This window comes from Falco biarmicus, chromosome 2 (assembly GCF_023638135.1).
Source record: "Falco biarmicus isolate bFalBia1 chromosome 2, bFalBia1.pri, whole genome shotgun sequence".
Taxonomy (NCBI): domain Eukaryota; kingdom Metazoa; phylum Chordata; class Aves; order Falconiformes; family Falconidae; genus Falco; species Falco biarmicus.
Genome location: NC_079289.1, coordinates 65827441 through 65842725, shown reverse-complemented (window position 1 = coordinate 65842725; position 15285 = coordinate 65827441). Strand labels below are relative to the sequence as shown.

The 15285-nt window shown below is 48.3% G+C and overlaps 1 protein-coding gene across 5 annotated transcripts; it reads right to left on the bottom strand.

Annotated features, from left to right (window-relative positions):
* Nucleotides 1-1889: 1889 nt before the first annotated feature.
* Nucleotides 1890-13736, bottom strand: CHAMP1 (chromosome alignment maintaining phosphoprotein 1). Of its 5 annotated transcripts, none has more exons than XM_056328754.1 (2): nucleotides 13366-13736; nucleotides 1890-5602 (listed from the first exon to the last, which is right to left on the bottom strand). In XM_056328754.1, the coding sequence occupies exon 2, from the start codon at nucleotides 5540-5542 to the stop codon at nucleotides 2672-2674; it is 2871 nt and encodes a 956-aa protein (XP_056184729.1). In that variant the 5' UTR covers nucleotides 5543-5602; nucleotides 13366-13736; the 3' UTR covers nucleotides 1890-2671. The 5 variants fall into 5 exon arrangements, with proteins under 5 accessions (XP_056184729.1, XP_056184730.1, XP_056184732.1 ...); XM_056328755.1 differs by lacking the exon at nucleotides 13366-13736 and adding an exon at nucleotides 12764-13086; XM_056328757.1 differs by lacking the exon at nucleotides 13366-13736 and adding an exon at nucleotides 12292-12730.
* Nucleotides 13737-15285: the final 1549 nt, after the last annotated feature.

Sequence of the window (15285 nt, the reverse complement as noted above, 5' to 3'; positions counted from 1 at the left end):
TCTGAAATACCTATACTATAAGTAAACTTTGTGTTTGCCCCAGTTACTGCCTCCTGACCTGATCGCGCTATTTCCCAAGCAAACCACCTCCAAAGGAAATGTGAAGTTAGAACTACACAGCACTGACCCCAAAGGGTCCCTGTGCCAAAGAACAGGAGTAAGAGGGCAGCACACAACACTGCCGGCTTTGATGAAACGCCCCAGTTACTTAATATGCTGTACAATTTCCAGAAACTGCAAACCTCTGTATTTGCTTCATACTCTAACATATGAAACAAAATTACTAACAATTTTAACTGAAGTTATTTCAGAGAGTATCCAAGGACTACATTATAGCATTAAGCATATTCTTTCACTGGAAAATCTTGAAGGGCTTCACTTGCAATTCTTTCGTATGTCAAAAAAGAATGATCACTGTTTCTACTCAGGAGGATTCATCCTTCTCCTCAGTGTCTTTAATGGGTCATCTGAAAGGGAAACAATAAATCCAGTCTGATCTCTCTGTTGGCGTCTTACACATTCCTTAGAGAAATCAGTTAAATGAGTTCAGGCTCCAGCAGATCCTCCCACACATCTTAAAGATCTCAAACTAGCATTATGTAAGCGAATGGCGAAAGAATATTTAGTCGGACAAAAACAATACACAACAGAAATGCCCTTCAACTGCCACAACACTTTGACAAAACTCTGTACCAAGACAAAAGGGGAAGTGCTCATCGTGTCTGAATTTAAAGAGATTCAATGCCCTAACATCAAGAGAACTCTGAAAGTTCTTCTCCCAGAGTTACAAAGTACACTTTGACAGCTCTAAATCCAGATAAGAATCAAGTAGTCAGGAAAAAAAATATGCAGAGAAACAGCATCAAGCCTTGATGATGCGTTCCCAGAAATCAAGGAAGTTAGCTGGTGCACAGCAGTGAGAAATATCCATCAGTACTGAGACACTGAACTGTAAAGGTGACACGACTTCCAATTCAAACAAACCTCTCATTTCTTCCTTTTATTCAAATAGCATAAGGCATCTTTTTAACCAAATGACTGTGCCAAGACTGACAAAACGACAGGAGAAAAGCAGCTTTTCTATGAAGTTCAGTACACTAGCAGAGCCTCACTAGTCAAATGCTCTTTTTCAGATGTATGTACAGTCACTCCTGGGGGTGGGGAAATAATTCTAGAATTCTAGTCTGGACACCATGAAAGGAAGTGAAGGACACTGGACTTAGCAGCATAACAACGGGTTTGGTCCCGTGCGAGAGAACCCTGCAAGGAAGCTTACTCTTAATAGGCAGCACTGAGAAGTCACTAAAGAGAAGAGCTTTGAACGCTTTTTTCCTTCCTTCCAGAAATCCTCTTGAAACACAAAAGGTATCAGGCACAGGCCTCAATCAAATCAATCTGAAGCTCTTCGGTAGGAGCTTACACCTGGAGACTTTTGATTATTATTTATTTAACACTATCACCCTCATATTCCAAGCCAGTATTTACAACAGCTTAAGTCTAGGCATAATTTTTAGCCTGAAGAGAAGGAAACTTCCCTTGCGCTACCTCCACTGCAAATCTATACTCCTGCTGAATTATAAAGTACTTGTGGTTTTTCAACAGTTAATATGCATATAGCACAAAAGCAAGCATGCTAAATAACAGTGCATAAATTCCTGTTTTCCATGTCTTCCCTCGTTTATGTCTGATGAGTTTTTCTGAAGCTGACAGGAAATTTTGACTAACCTTGCTTTCATAGGCTGATGACTGGAAAGATGAAGTACTCAGAGCAGACCCTGCAGGATAATTTTGCATCTCCTGTTGCTAAAGATACTTAAGAGACAACATGTTGAACATGAAAGGTTTTTGTTCTTGATTTGAGGAAAAAAAACCCCAACAAAAATGGCCAATGCCTGTTTGGTTTTCTTTTTATTGTTAAAACATTAAAGCATGACATTTCACCAAATACAAGAAATTTAGGGATTTTCTGATGATAAAAACATCTGAATCATCAAGAGAAAGTGTTGAGCTATACATAGTCTGGCAATAATCCATCAATTTAACGTATATTAGTACATGCTTAAAACATGGCCAAAATACAGAATCACAAAATAAGTACCTTGGATGCTTCCAAATCCGAGACAAGTCAGTCAGAGTGCAACAGATTTCCAACAAATGACCATATACTCAGTTACAACCTCAGGGTGGAATTATTCCAGAAGGATTAGCAGTTTCTCATGCCTGGCTCATTCACGTTCAATTTGGGGAGAATTTTAGTTCTGAGAATTTGATAAAAACATTTTGAAAAATACAACATTTAACAAATGTGAAAAAACAAGTTCAGTCTTCACAGGAATATATGGATTACTTGTCACTCCAGTCCTTAATTGCCTGTATGTTTTACAAATCTTTACAAAACTAATTTGTATCCATTTTGGTTTCAAAAACATAGTACATCGGAAAAATAAAATATGACTCTACTGATGGGTAATACAAAGACATGAACACGTATTTAAAATTACTTTTGAAAGTAGATCATTTCAGTAATACAGCTATAAGACAAGTTAAACATAGTACAATAAACCATGCATCTTCTGACTTGTCAGATCAGCTAAACTACTCTGTTAACATACAGCAACACTTTTGAACACTTCTGTAAATTCAGCTTTTCTAGCACAAGGGAAAAAACAGATTAAATCTGTTCTTCAAGAGGTTCAAAGCTGTCCAAGTGTTTTTTAGGTGTATCATCACTATGACGGCTTTGGCAATGGGTTAAGTGTTTCTTAAAGCCTCGGGGAAAATTAGATTCAAAATTACAACGCGGACACTTCAACAAACTTTGACCATGAGCAGCAACATGGTTTTTAAGAAGAGACTCCAAGAGAAAAGCTTTGCCACATATTTTACATTTGTATGGGCTCTGAACATTATGCTTGTTAACTAAATGGTGCAAGACGGCACCTTTTTTCATTGCACGACAGCAACAAATTTTGCAATAATACTTTCCCTTGCCACGCTTCATGTATTTTGCTATTTCCTCCTCAGAGATGAAAGCCTCCTTCTCTTCAGTAAACTGCAGCACGCACTGTGGCTGCATGGGAGTAGTTGCATCTATTTTGCTCTCTTTGCCGTAATCAGATGACTCCATATCATACTGCTCTTGGTCACTGTTGGATTCTTGCTCCTTTATCTCCATTGAGTCCATCTCTGTTTTTCCGCACTCACTGCTATTTAGTTCAGAGTCCGAGTTCTCCTGGTTTTCCTTCTTCGGCTTCTTTTTTGGGCATGAATATAACATGTCTTCTGGTGATTCTTTGGCTAATATTGATTGTTCATCCTGTGAGAATAAATCATCCAGTGGTTTCTGATCATCTAAACTGTGAGAAAGAAAGTCACTCTCACCAGACTCACTAGGTGTCTGGGGCTCGGAGGAAAAACCTGGAGCAGACTTGTGAGACTCGGAAAACAGGATGTTCTTCTGGATTTCAGAAGGTACAGTAGTTTCAGCATGTCTCTGGACATCAGAGGATAAAGCAGCAACAGGCTTCTGCATCTCAGAAAATACAGCATGCTTTTGAACATCAGGGGAAACAGTAGATTTCTGGGAGTCGGTAAAAACAGCTTGTTTGGGGGTCTCAGGAGAAACAGAAGGAAGAGGTTTCTGGGACTCAGTAAATAGGCCATGTTTCTGAATTTCAGGAGAAGTAGATTTCTGAGACTCTGGAAAGGAAACAGACTCCTGAACTTCAGAGGAAATGGGGGCGAGCTTCTGTGCTTCAGAAAATAGGGCATGCTTCTGGACTTCAGAAGAAACAATAGCTGCTTTCTGGGCTTCAGAACACAGGGCATGTTTTTGGCCTTCAGCAGAAACAGCAGAAGTAGACACCTGATTCTGGGGCTCAGAAAAGACAGCACGTTTCTGGACATCAGCAGAAACAGCGGGATTAGACTTACGAGACTCTGGGAACAGAGCTCTTTTCCGAGGTTCAGGGAAATGCGCCCGTTTCTGAACCTCAGACGAAGCAGCAGAGGTGGATTTCTGAGTTTCAGAAAAATACATAGACTTCCGGGACTCAGAGAGTTTCCAAGAGTCAGGAGATACTGAAGCGCCAGGCTTACGGACCTCAGGAAAGAAAGAGGGCTTCCAAGAGTCAGAGGAAACAGTGTGACTAGACTTCCGAAGATCAGGAGAAACAGGGGAAGAATGCTTCCACGTGTCAGGGGACAGAACAGGTTTCCAGCCTTCAGGGTAAACAGATGAGATGGGTTTCCATGGCTCAGAAGAAACAAGAGTAGACTTCTGGGATTCAGAAAAGGATGTAGATTTCCACGAGTCAGAAACAAGCCTCCTAGGTTCTGGCGACACAACGGGGCCAGGCCTTCGGGACTCAGGGGCAGACCTCCGGGATTCTACAGACACTGACATGGCAGGCTTTGGAGCCCAGGGAGATACCGTGGAAGACTTCTGCACCTCGTGAGGTGTGGATCTCCACGGCTCTGGGGAAACAGTCGGACCAGGTCCCCATGACTCTGGCGAAACTGCAGGAGGCGGCCTCCGGGTTTCGGGAGAAGAAGCAGAAGCAGGCCTACGCATTTGCGAAGGATGCCTTCGGGGCTCAGGAGAGCCAGCTGGGGCATACCTTCGTGGTTCAGGGGATACTGCTGGAGTGGGTTTCTTTGGCTCTGGTGACACAGCTGGGGAGTATCTGCGGGGCTCCGGAGACACAGCGGGAGAATGGCGACGAGGCTCCGGTGATACAGCGGGAGAATGGCGACGGGGCTCTGGAGACATTGCTGGTGAATGACGACGAGGTTCTGGAGACACAGCCGGGGAATGCCGACGAGGCTCTGGAGACACAGCCGGGGCTGGCTTCTGTGGGTCAGGGGACACAGCAGGAGATGGCTTCTGTGAGTCAGGGGACACAGCAGGAGATGGCTTCTGAGAGTCAGGGGACACAGCAGGAGATGGCTTCTGAGAGTCAGGGGACACAGCTGAGGCTAACTTCTCTGGATCTGGAGATGTGGCCTGGGGTGACTTTTCTGGATCTGGGGACATGGCCTGGGCTGACTTCTCTGACTCTGAGGAAGTTGCCTGAGCCGACTTCTGGGGCTCTGGAGACACTGAAGATTTCTGAAGCTTGGGGGAAACAACAGGTTCAGATTTGGGGAGCTCAGGAGAAACAGTAGGTTTGCGTGACTCAGGGGAAAGGGTAGGCTTCTGTGGCTCCAATGCAACACTTTTTTTGGAGGAATCTGAATCTCCTTCTACCTGTTCTTTCTGCCCCTCATTCCATTTCTCAGGTGCTGCATGCTGTGCTGTGATGTGGTAATATACGTTGCAATACATCTTGCTGGTAAAGAAACATTTGTGGCAGTGAAACAGTTTTGCACTTTTTTGATAAAATATAAGTTTACCCAAACCGGCAGCATCCATTTCATCACAATACTCTGGGTGTATGGTACCCATATGAATTTGTATGTTTTCATAGTCCGTTCCTCTGAAGCTGCAGTGATCACACTCTAAGCGCTCTGTGGTTTTACGTAGGATCTGCAACATGTCCATTTTCAATTGTCAGTAACAGTTTTCACAGCACTGCACCTTTTAAAGAGGAATCTTCAGTTCCTGCAATAAAGGAAAAAAATCTGTATATTTAGTTGTCAATGTTAATCATTCCTAAATAACTGCATGTGCTTTTTTTTAAACACACACACACACACCCCCCTTCGTTTTAGAAAGCGTAACTTTTGCACAGGTACTAACTACTTCATAAAGAAATCCAATCATAGGTGTCTCCAACTTCTGCAAGTCATTTTACATCAGTAGAACTTGAACAAAGCTACTTAACACAGGCCTTCCTAACTAAGTAAAACAATCTGCAAGCAAATGATAAGAACCCAGGTAATGAAGAGCTAGGTTTACGTTTCCTTTAATAAATGTGACTTGCTTTCTCAGTTGTCTTCCCAGATTTTAAGTGGTTTTATTTACATTACACATGTAAACTGAAAACAAAAAGTACTTTGAAACAGTGCCACTGCGATAAAGCCATTTCAAAACCACACGTTCACCATAAAATTTCAAAACAAATTAGCTGGTTTTGACAAAGACAGAAAAAATTTCAAGGAAACAGCAGCTTAAAGCCTAGCCCTGTTTTTGTCTGTTAAACACTGTTTTCCTTTCACTAATTACATGAAAAACAAAAGCTGCTGCTCATAAAGACTTTATCCATTATGAAAAGAATTTTTCCATTCCATTATTTCATGACAACAATGACAACAAAAACACCATTTAAGAAAAAAAATAGCAGTGACTTTTTTTCCAGTTGCTGTAGTTGACAGCCCTCTGTATTCAAAACATTGTTTGCCTCACCCAAAGAGAAAGATGGAAATTTCTCAAAATTACTGGGTTTGCAAGACCTTAAAAAAAAACAAACCAAAACAAACCAAAACCAAAAAAAATAATCCACAAACCCCAGAAATACAGAATCTCAAATGCAAATAATTTTTAATGATATGGCTAGATTCCACTATTTCCAGCAGAATTTACCCCGATCGGTTACTGCAATAAGCAGAAAACCAAGTCTAACCATATTCTGTAAGTCATTTTCACATAAATGTGAGGGGTATCTCTATGGGGAAAAGGAATATTTAGACATCTATGTGAAATGCACATAATCTTCTTGTAGGTTCAAATTAAATGTTGTTACATGATTATCATGCTAAGCTATCAATCTGATTTTGGGGGTCTTCTAAGACACTGTTTCAAAACACACAAAAGTTTTGTGTAATTTTAACATTAATTTTCCTGTCTAAATATATAGTAGTCTACCAATGAATCTAAACATATGCATCCAAACCAAGTTTCCTTAATTTATTCCTAAAGCATTTTTACCCTGGTTTCTTATGGAAATGAGGCTTACACAAACACATTGCCCTACAGTCAATGTCAATCAAATTGGACAAAGCAACCCAATCTCATTTCAAATTTCTACGAGTTTCATGAAAATCAGGAACTGAGTAGAGAATAAAAGAAATGCCTCCAACGAGTTACTGGCTCTGTTTAGCCTGTAATCAATCAGTACATGAATGGTCAGTATGCAAATAGTCTTAAAAGATGCAGAACAAGCAGTGTCTGATTCAGCTTGTAATTGGGGGAAAAGGGAAGGAATTACAAATACTACAACGGTGAGCTGCTTTGGGTTTGGGGCAGGGAGAATATGAAAGCAAATTAACAGTGCTGCTAAAGGATGACACAGATACGGGGGGGGGGGGAACAGGAAAGAGAGATTGGCTGAGGAGCAGCGGGGACAAACCGCTAAGAAATAAATGTCCACTAGCTGAGCTGCTGCTCATGGAACAACTTCTTTGCAGGCACTACGCACAAGCACTTCACATTAAATCACAGGAATATGTAGGTTTCCAATGGGAAAGTATGACGTGACCACAGACAGAGCTTTAAGAGGGATCCTGCTTTGCATCTGTAAGACAACTGAAGAGCGTCCAACCACAGGCTAGCTACACGAGTCACAGTTGCACTGCTCTACAAATAGTGAAATGGAAGAACCTTTGGGGTGTAAGTTGTAGCTCCCCAGCATTATCAGCAACCATACAAAAGACACATCAAAATGTAGTCCACACCGCAACCAGTGTTCACCACAAAACACTTCCCAACATCTTATAACAAACCTTATATTCCTGTAAAAGATCAAAACAAAATGGAAAGATAACAGTAGTCTTCAGTGGCCTGCAACTATGCAATAGCAAACAAATTGTCAACTGAAAAAAAACCAAAGCAAGCCACATCTTAACACTGCAAAAGACCTAAAAGTCTTTATGAATGAGGGTTTATTTTTTGGTTGGGGGATTTGGGGCGATGGAAAGAAAGGCAGATTTCAACTTGAAAGCCAAAATTCTGAATTGATCATATGAGCTAAAGAAATACATTTTTTAACTAGATCACAGAACATAATTAGGACAATAAGGACATACAGCACTATCACATTTTCATGATTGAAAGGGAATTTGCCACTTCCAAAATTGGTGGTAATCCTGAATTTGTCCATCTTATTTTCCCTAGAAAACCAAAAAAGGCTTTTCCAAACTGAATTTATCATAGCTTACAACAGTTTACCTAACAAACTTTTTTACCCTCTTCATAATTTCTCTGCTCTTTACATGTCTAACTGTTGCTCTTTCTGCAGTTTTCTGTTATTCACTCCTCCCAACTACACTTCACCTCACCTCCCATCCTCTCCTTATATTCAGTCCTACCTTACTTTACATTGGATATTTCCATTTTCTTTCCAAATGCAACAGTGAGAAGAAAAGGTCCCTGGCTTCCTTCCAAAAATTGTACAGGTTGCTGCTAAGCTTTTTTGACCAGGAGGTTACTCTGGAAACAGAGAAGTTACAGGCACTTCCTCATTTTCATCTCCAGACATCCAAAGGTTGACATTCAAGCCTCTGGCATAAGAAATAAGATTATAGAGTTGGGGTTACTTTCTCTCACACTGCCATCACTCACCATATTTAATTTTGTAATTTCAGCACACTGTAGCTGGCAGTCACTGAAGAAACTGCCTCTTCTGTTGAAACCTCTACTGAACTGAGGCACGCTACTGAGCCAAGACAACTCTTTAGTACTGCAGCACCTTAGGCTGTGACTCCATGGAATAGTAAATCTAGTTTTAAAATAGAATACAAAACTTGAACAGTGCTGAGCCACTATTAACTCATGCTATCAATTCAAATTTGTTGAAACTCTTCTGCAGGAGTAAACTCTGAAATGTTGCCAGTTCACTTAGCACATATCTGAATAGCTAGTCTGTAAGATTCTTCCTGTCAATCCCTCCTGATCCCTTCTCACTTTGAGCTCAAATGCCACTGTCTCTGCATAGCTTGCTCTGATTACTGCCCTCCTCTATACTCAAGTTTGTCACACAGATAACGGTCTGCTTCACATTTCTCTTTGCTGTCAACTCCTGCATCAGAACTTGTTTCGCACTGGATCCTGCCTTGCCTAGTTGGGTGAAAGTTTTGAGAAACAGCATGTCACTGTTTTCTTAACAGGCCCACGTCAGCAGAGGCAGCCAGGCTAGAAACCATCTGCTCAATAACCAGGTCCCCATGGCTTTGGGCCTGCATGAACTGTGATGTAATCTGTGCTCAGTGGTATCTTTTTGGCAGCACTAAAATGATGGACCACGCTTCCTCTGTGTAAATGCTTTACTACAGACGCCAAAGGGACCTCCCTCTGCACTGCTCCAACTCAAACCCATAAAAAGGGTAAGGAAAGTAACTGGTGCGATCCATCTGGCAGGACGCCCCATGCATACTGCAGAGAACTTGACCAAATACTAAGTCCAAACATCAATCCAGCCATCTGAAGCCCTTTGAAGAAAAGTATGAATTTCAGAATGAAGATCCAAGTTGTCATGACAAGAGACAAGGTCCTGCATGCAACACAGCAGAAGGGAGATGGCCACTGGAGTATCTCTCAAGCCTGCTTGAAGACTCCTAGGAGAGACAAACAAGCTGCCTCCCATCCAAGTACGATAACTGCTGTGTAGGCACCAGGCCACTGTTTTGTTGAACACTTGCGAGACCCCACCTGTTTTGTAAAAAGGACACTTCAGCAGAGAGACCTCACTCAAACTCACAATTACAGGATATGCCATGCAACAGTGGCTACAGCTGAGGCTCGTGCTGCATGCCACTTTTAAGACTACCAAGCACACCGCAACCCTTAACCACTGTTTCTGTGTCCCCTCCCACTTTTCTCATTTTTCATGGCTGCACCACTGAGAAAACAAACACAGATAGTTCAACAAAACTGCTTACCTATTCTGAGAACACATTACAATTACAGCAGAAACCTGAAGCCCTGCATTTATGCTTGTCCTGTGTTTGCATCCTATCTCCACCTCAAGACAAAGTACTAAGATTCAACTAAGGAGCTGGAGTTTGCAATACTAAACTTTAGCTTAAGGCAGCCAAGGCTCATTCAGAGTCTTCCTGAGACATGAGTATTTCCACTGAAATCTACCTGAACAGGTAAGTGCTTCTGTCTACAAGCTCATTATATCCACAGATATCAAGCAGAGCCAACAGCATCAGCACCAACTCGGCTCTTAGCTTCACTAAAAGTTTCTGCTGACCTGAAGTGACATAAACCAATGTCCATCACTCAGGTTAAATAAAAGCTGCTTGAACAGACCCAGAGATCTCAGCAGTGGGACCACACCAGTGTCTACTGCTGCTCCATCAACCACCTCTCCCCATCCCCCTTCTTTCATGCATGTCTAGAACCTACATACAAAGGCTCCTACCACCAGGTCTTTCCTCTCTCCGCAAAGATGCTGAAGATCCTTACACCAATTCCTGTCCCCTATGTTGCAGTTCTGGCCATAACCTCCTCCACCATAGGAAGAAGCGAAAAACAGCTGAGGAAAAGGATCAGTAATGAGGACATATAGCCACCTGAGAAAAGAACAACCATCACTACTTTTCTTGCTTGATTCTCAGCATTCAAGAGGCTGAAGTCATAACTGGGTGGAAAGAAAAAGTACCCAAGAAGTCAGATGCAATGAGATAACTGCAAATTCTGAAGTCAGCTACGTATATTGCAGGGCAACCACAGAGAGCAGTCAAACAGCATCAGCAATCTCTGTTGAGCTCTTGTTAGGCTGAACAGTAGGAGTGGCCTAAGCTAAGGCACAGAGCAGACAGACCTCCTGGTATCTTCCCAGCCAGCACTTACAGCCAATTCAGACCCAATTCCTGGATTCGGCATCCCATCACTCATGAGGATCCCACTAAAGATTAAGCTGTACTTCCTACAGCCTCTCAAAAACCTCCCAGTGGTAGAAAGAAATGTGCAGGAAATACTGTGTGCAAGAAAGAATTCAACCAGGGGATGGCACAACACCTACTATGGCAGCTAACAAGATGTCTCCACTTCTCAACTCCATTCCAATTTCATAGCTACACGTCTACTACTCATTTCAGGTTTTTTTTTAATAAACATATTATACACCCAGTGTTGCAACATTTAATATATCCCTGCGCTTTTCCTCTACAGTGGATAAGCTGTGATTGTCATGAGGCAGTGCCAGGGGGAAGCAACCAAAGGCTCAAAGCTAAAGATCTAGACTGCCTATGAGCACAGAAAATTACAGATCGCTTGTAGCATTACATGTACGAATTCAAAACACAGCAACAAGTAGTCTGTCATATCATTCTTCAAAATCAGACCATCTTGGTTCTCACTGGCAGAAGGATCTGCATCTCTTTTCCTCTTGATAAAGAATCAAGCCTGGTGAGACACAAACAGATAATGAGGACATGCAACACACATCAATGATGCCAGCACAGTTGGGAAAGACTTCAAGAAGAAAGTTCTCTATTTTCTGTGATTCCCCACAACCGCATTGGATTCCCTGTATCAGTTGCTACACAGGTAGGCTGGCATTTTCATAAGCCTTGGAAGTTTCTTGCAGGCAAGCAGTTCAGCCATAACCTCTATCAGCAAAGAGGGCAGATGGCAAAGTCAGCTCCCAGCACAAGCAAGCTGGATACAGCTGCATCACTGTCTCTAACAGGAGGAGATCCGGAGTATTGCTGTGTTTAAGCAAAAGGAAAAATGACATGTTCTTGCAGTGCCAATAAGTAAATGGCAGCCTGGTGGCAACATGATGCTTCTCTTGAAGCTACATCCCCATGTTGTGACTGACAAGAAACAGAAGTTTAGCTCCCAGAGGCAGCTGCACACAAAACGTCCGCACAGCACGGCAGAGCAGGGACTTCACAACACAAACAGCAGGTAAGGGGGTCACTTCCAATGCACTGTGAACAAGGCAGGCAGCGCTACGCTGCTGCTAATCCAGCAGCGTCCACAGGAATCTAAACGCATCCTCACAATTGAACTCCCAGCTACCAGCCAATCTATTTGGGCTAAGTTCTGTCAGCAACTATCGCTGAACTTAATAACTACACACCTAAAAAGGCACAAATACCCTGACCTGACCCCGCACTGAAATGGCGAGCTCCGCTTGAGAACACGTGAGACCCCAGATCCAGGCAGGAAACGGCTGTATTAACGTGGTTCCGTTTTGAGGAGAGGTTCAAGTCAGAGGAGAGCTGCAAAGTGACAACACTTGATGCATATGCAGATGACTTAAGAAACACAAAGTGAACAGAAATGCAACTATTTTCAAGATTTCCATCTCTGCTAAGAGAATGACAATTTTACACACCAACATCAGCTCTTAATTAGATCTAACTGTCTAAACCGTGGAGTAGTATCAATATACCTACGGCAGATTTGGGGTAGGAAACATTTCCATGTTCTTCCGACAGGGCTAATGCCAAATTCATAATTCCACATAGCTAGCTTCCAAAATGGCCCCAGAAACCTCATTTCTGCAGTGCTGAACCCGAGCTAATGAAGTGCCACTGGACCTGCCAGAACACACAATCCAGTCGGAAGCTGTGAACCAAGGTTGTGAATCTTGGTGACACCAGGCTAAGAATTCCATTCACATTATCCTGAAAGCAACGGAGGTTCAAAAGGAGATTATGGAAGAGTATAACTTCTAACAGCGCTGAACTGTTAACGCAACTCCCCCTCTGCACAGGCGAGCATTAAATCCGCCCAACACCTGCACCAGGTACTACAGGCTCCCGCAGCCCACCTCCAGGCTCCGAGAAGTGAGTGCGGTTAACCCACGCGAGCCTTCTCCGGCTCAGAGCTCAGCTCCAAACGCCGCCAGCAGCCCACTCGGCTCACCCGTCCCTAAGGACGCCGGCTCGCAGCCCAGCCAACGCGCTGAGCCCTCGCTTCGCTCCCCGCCGCGGTTGCTGTCATGGCCGTGGACGCGCCCGTGGGGGGCTCGCTCTCCCGAGCCGTCCCGCAAAAGCCGAACCGGCGCCGCGCTCCACCTGCTCCTCTCTCCGCCGGTTCAACTTTCGTTCGCCGAGCGGGTGCCTGCGGCCCGGCCTCCCGCAGGGCAACCGGCTCGGCCCGCGCCCGGCCCTGCCGGGGCCGCCCTCCCGGGGCCGGGGGCCGCGACGCCCGTCCATTCATCCCCGCCCCGCCGGGCGCCCCCCCCCCGCCCTCCCCACGCGCGGCGCCGCCACTCACGCCCCGCCGGTTTTGTTCCCCCGCGCCGGCACCGACCGCCGCCGGCCCGCGCGACAGCCCCCCCGCCTCCCCCCGGCGGCCGCCCGCTCCCCCGGCGCGACGCCGCGGCGGGGGCTGGACAAGGGGAAGGCCCAGGCCCGGTGCCCAGGGGGAGGGGAGCGGGCCGGGCCCCGGCCGCCCGCCCGCCCTGTGCGTGCGCCGGCGGCGGGAGCGGGGGCGGCGAGGGGGATCCCCCCGCCCGCACTCACCGCTGAGGCACCTCTGGGGCGGCGGCGGGCGCCGGGCCGGGCGCACCCCCGCCGGTGGCGGTGACGGCAGCAGGCCGGGCCGGCAGCGCTCGCGGGCTCGGGCCGCACGAGGGGCGGGGAGTCGGAGGAGGGGGAGGGCGAGGAGGGGATGGAGGAGGGGATGGGGGAGGGGAAGGGGGGGGCTCCGGGAGGGGGCGCGCGGCCGAATAGCGGCCGCTTTATCGCTCCCCCGGGCCCGCCCGCCGCCCAACCGGAAGCGCCGTCGCTGGGCGCAGCCCCGCCCCGCCCTACCGCGAGCCCGTCGAGACAGCGGCGCGCGGGCTCAGTCACGTGCCGCTGCCCTGACGGAGGGGAGGGGGCCGCGGCGCCTGCCGCCCCCCGCGCCGCGCCGCCGGTCCGTCACGCGGCCCCCGCCGCCCCGCCCAGCCGGCAGGGGGCGCCGCCGCACCGGAGGGGCTCGCCCCGGCGGCGGCCCGGTGCCGCTCGCGCTGCGGGGGGGTCCGCCCCCGCCCGCCCGGCGCCGCGGCCGCTGGAGGGGGCGGGGCCGCCAGGCGCCGGCGGAGGCCGCTCGTCGCTGCCGTTTCCCGTAGCCGGCGGGTCCGTCGCAGCCCAGCCGCTTCCTGCTACCCCGCACCGTTAGGCCCCGCGGCGCCGGGAGCGCGGCGCCTCATCGGTGCTCCGCTGCCACAGCCCCGCGGCGGGAGGCGGGCGGCGCGGGCCGGGGCGGGCGTAACGCCGCCGCGGGAGCGCGCTGGGCCCGCGGGCCTCCCCCGGGCCGGGTCCGCGCTGCGGGGGCGGGCGAGCCGCGGGCGGGCGTGCCCGCGCGGTGCCCGGTGCCCGGCGGCGGCGTTAGCGCCCGCGGTGCCGGGGCACGGGGCGGTGACCGCTCCCCCGCGGGAGGGTGGCCGGGGAAGGGGCTTCCTCGCGGTGACACGACCCGAGCGGCGAGGCCGGGCCGGGAGCGGCGAGCGGCGCGCCACGGGCTGTAGCTTCCGCCGCTGCTGCCCGGCGGCGGCTGCGGTGCGGCCTCGCCGGCGCCCCAGGGACCTCCGCTGGGTGCCGGCGCGTGCCGCTGCCTGCCGTGCAGAGGGGGCGGCGGCGGCCCCCGCACCGCGCCCTGCGGCTCCTCGAGGCGGGGCCGGCGGCGGGAGGCGCTCAGCTCCCCTCCCCGGCACTCGGGGGCGGCGCTGCCGAAAACCGTGACCCGGGAAGGCCTCCCAGCCAGAGCACTGAGCCGTTCGCTGGCGCCGGTTCATTGCCGCGCCGGTGCGGGGGGTGCCCTGCCTCCGAACACGCACGCCGCGCCGCCCGAGGGCACGCGTCACGCGCGGGGAGCGCTCGCGTGGCCGCGGCACCCGCCGTTGTCATTCGCCCGCCGGGCCGGGGAAGTTCCCCGCGTCTGGCGCCCGCCCGCTGCCGGGGCTGCCCGGGGAGGGGGGCTGCCCTCCGCCGGGGGGCTGGCAGAGTGGAGGTCGCTGTCTGCTGTTACCGCGGTTACCTTTCCCCTACTTCCAACTAATTTTCTGAGGATGGCAGCACCTTAGCGGTTTGACTCGTCTTGCGGCCAGAACTTTTTCACCTGGAGACCTCTGTCTGCATAATTTACCTTACGGTGTCCTTACCTCGATCTGTTCTTTGTCTCCCAGGACTGACTCCCTTGATTAGAAGTCCTTACATTGATCAGATTCGACAGCTTGAGATGGTGTGGACTTGAGAGGGTGAAGCACTTGAGAGCTTGACCTGAACTGTGTGCGCGCTCTTGTTTAAATCAGAGTGCAGTAATTTGGGAGTTTTAGGCAACGACAGGACGCGTGGCAATAGTTCAAAGCTGCTCCAGGGGGGGTTTAGACTGGATGTTAAGAGCCATTTCTGTACTGACAGGGTGGTCAAACACTGCAACAGGCTTCCTAGAGAGCTGGT

What these genes read in the sequence shown, in the direction of transcription:
- CHAMP1 (XM_056328754.1), bottom strand. Translation starts at nt 5,542, where the DNA reads ATGGACATGTTGCAGATCCTACGTAAAACCACAGAGCGCTTAGAGTGT.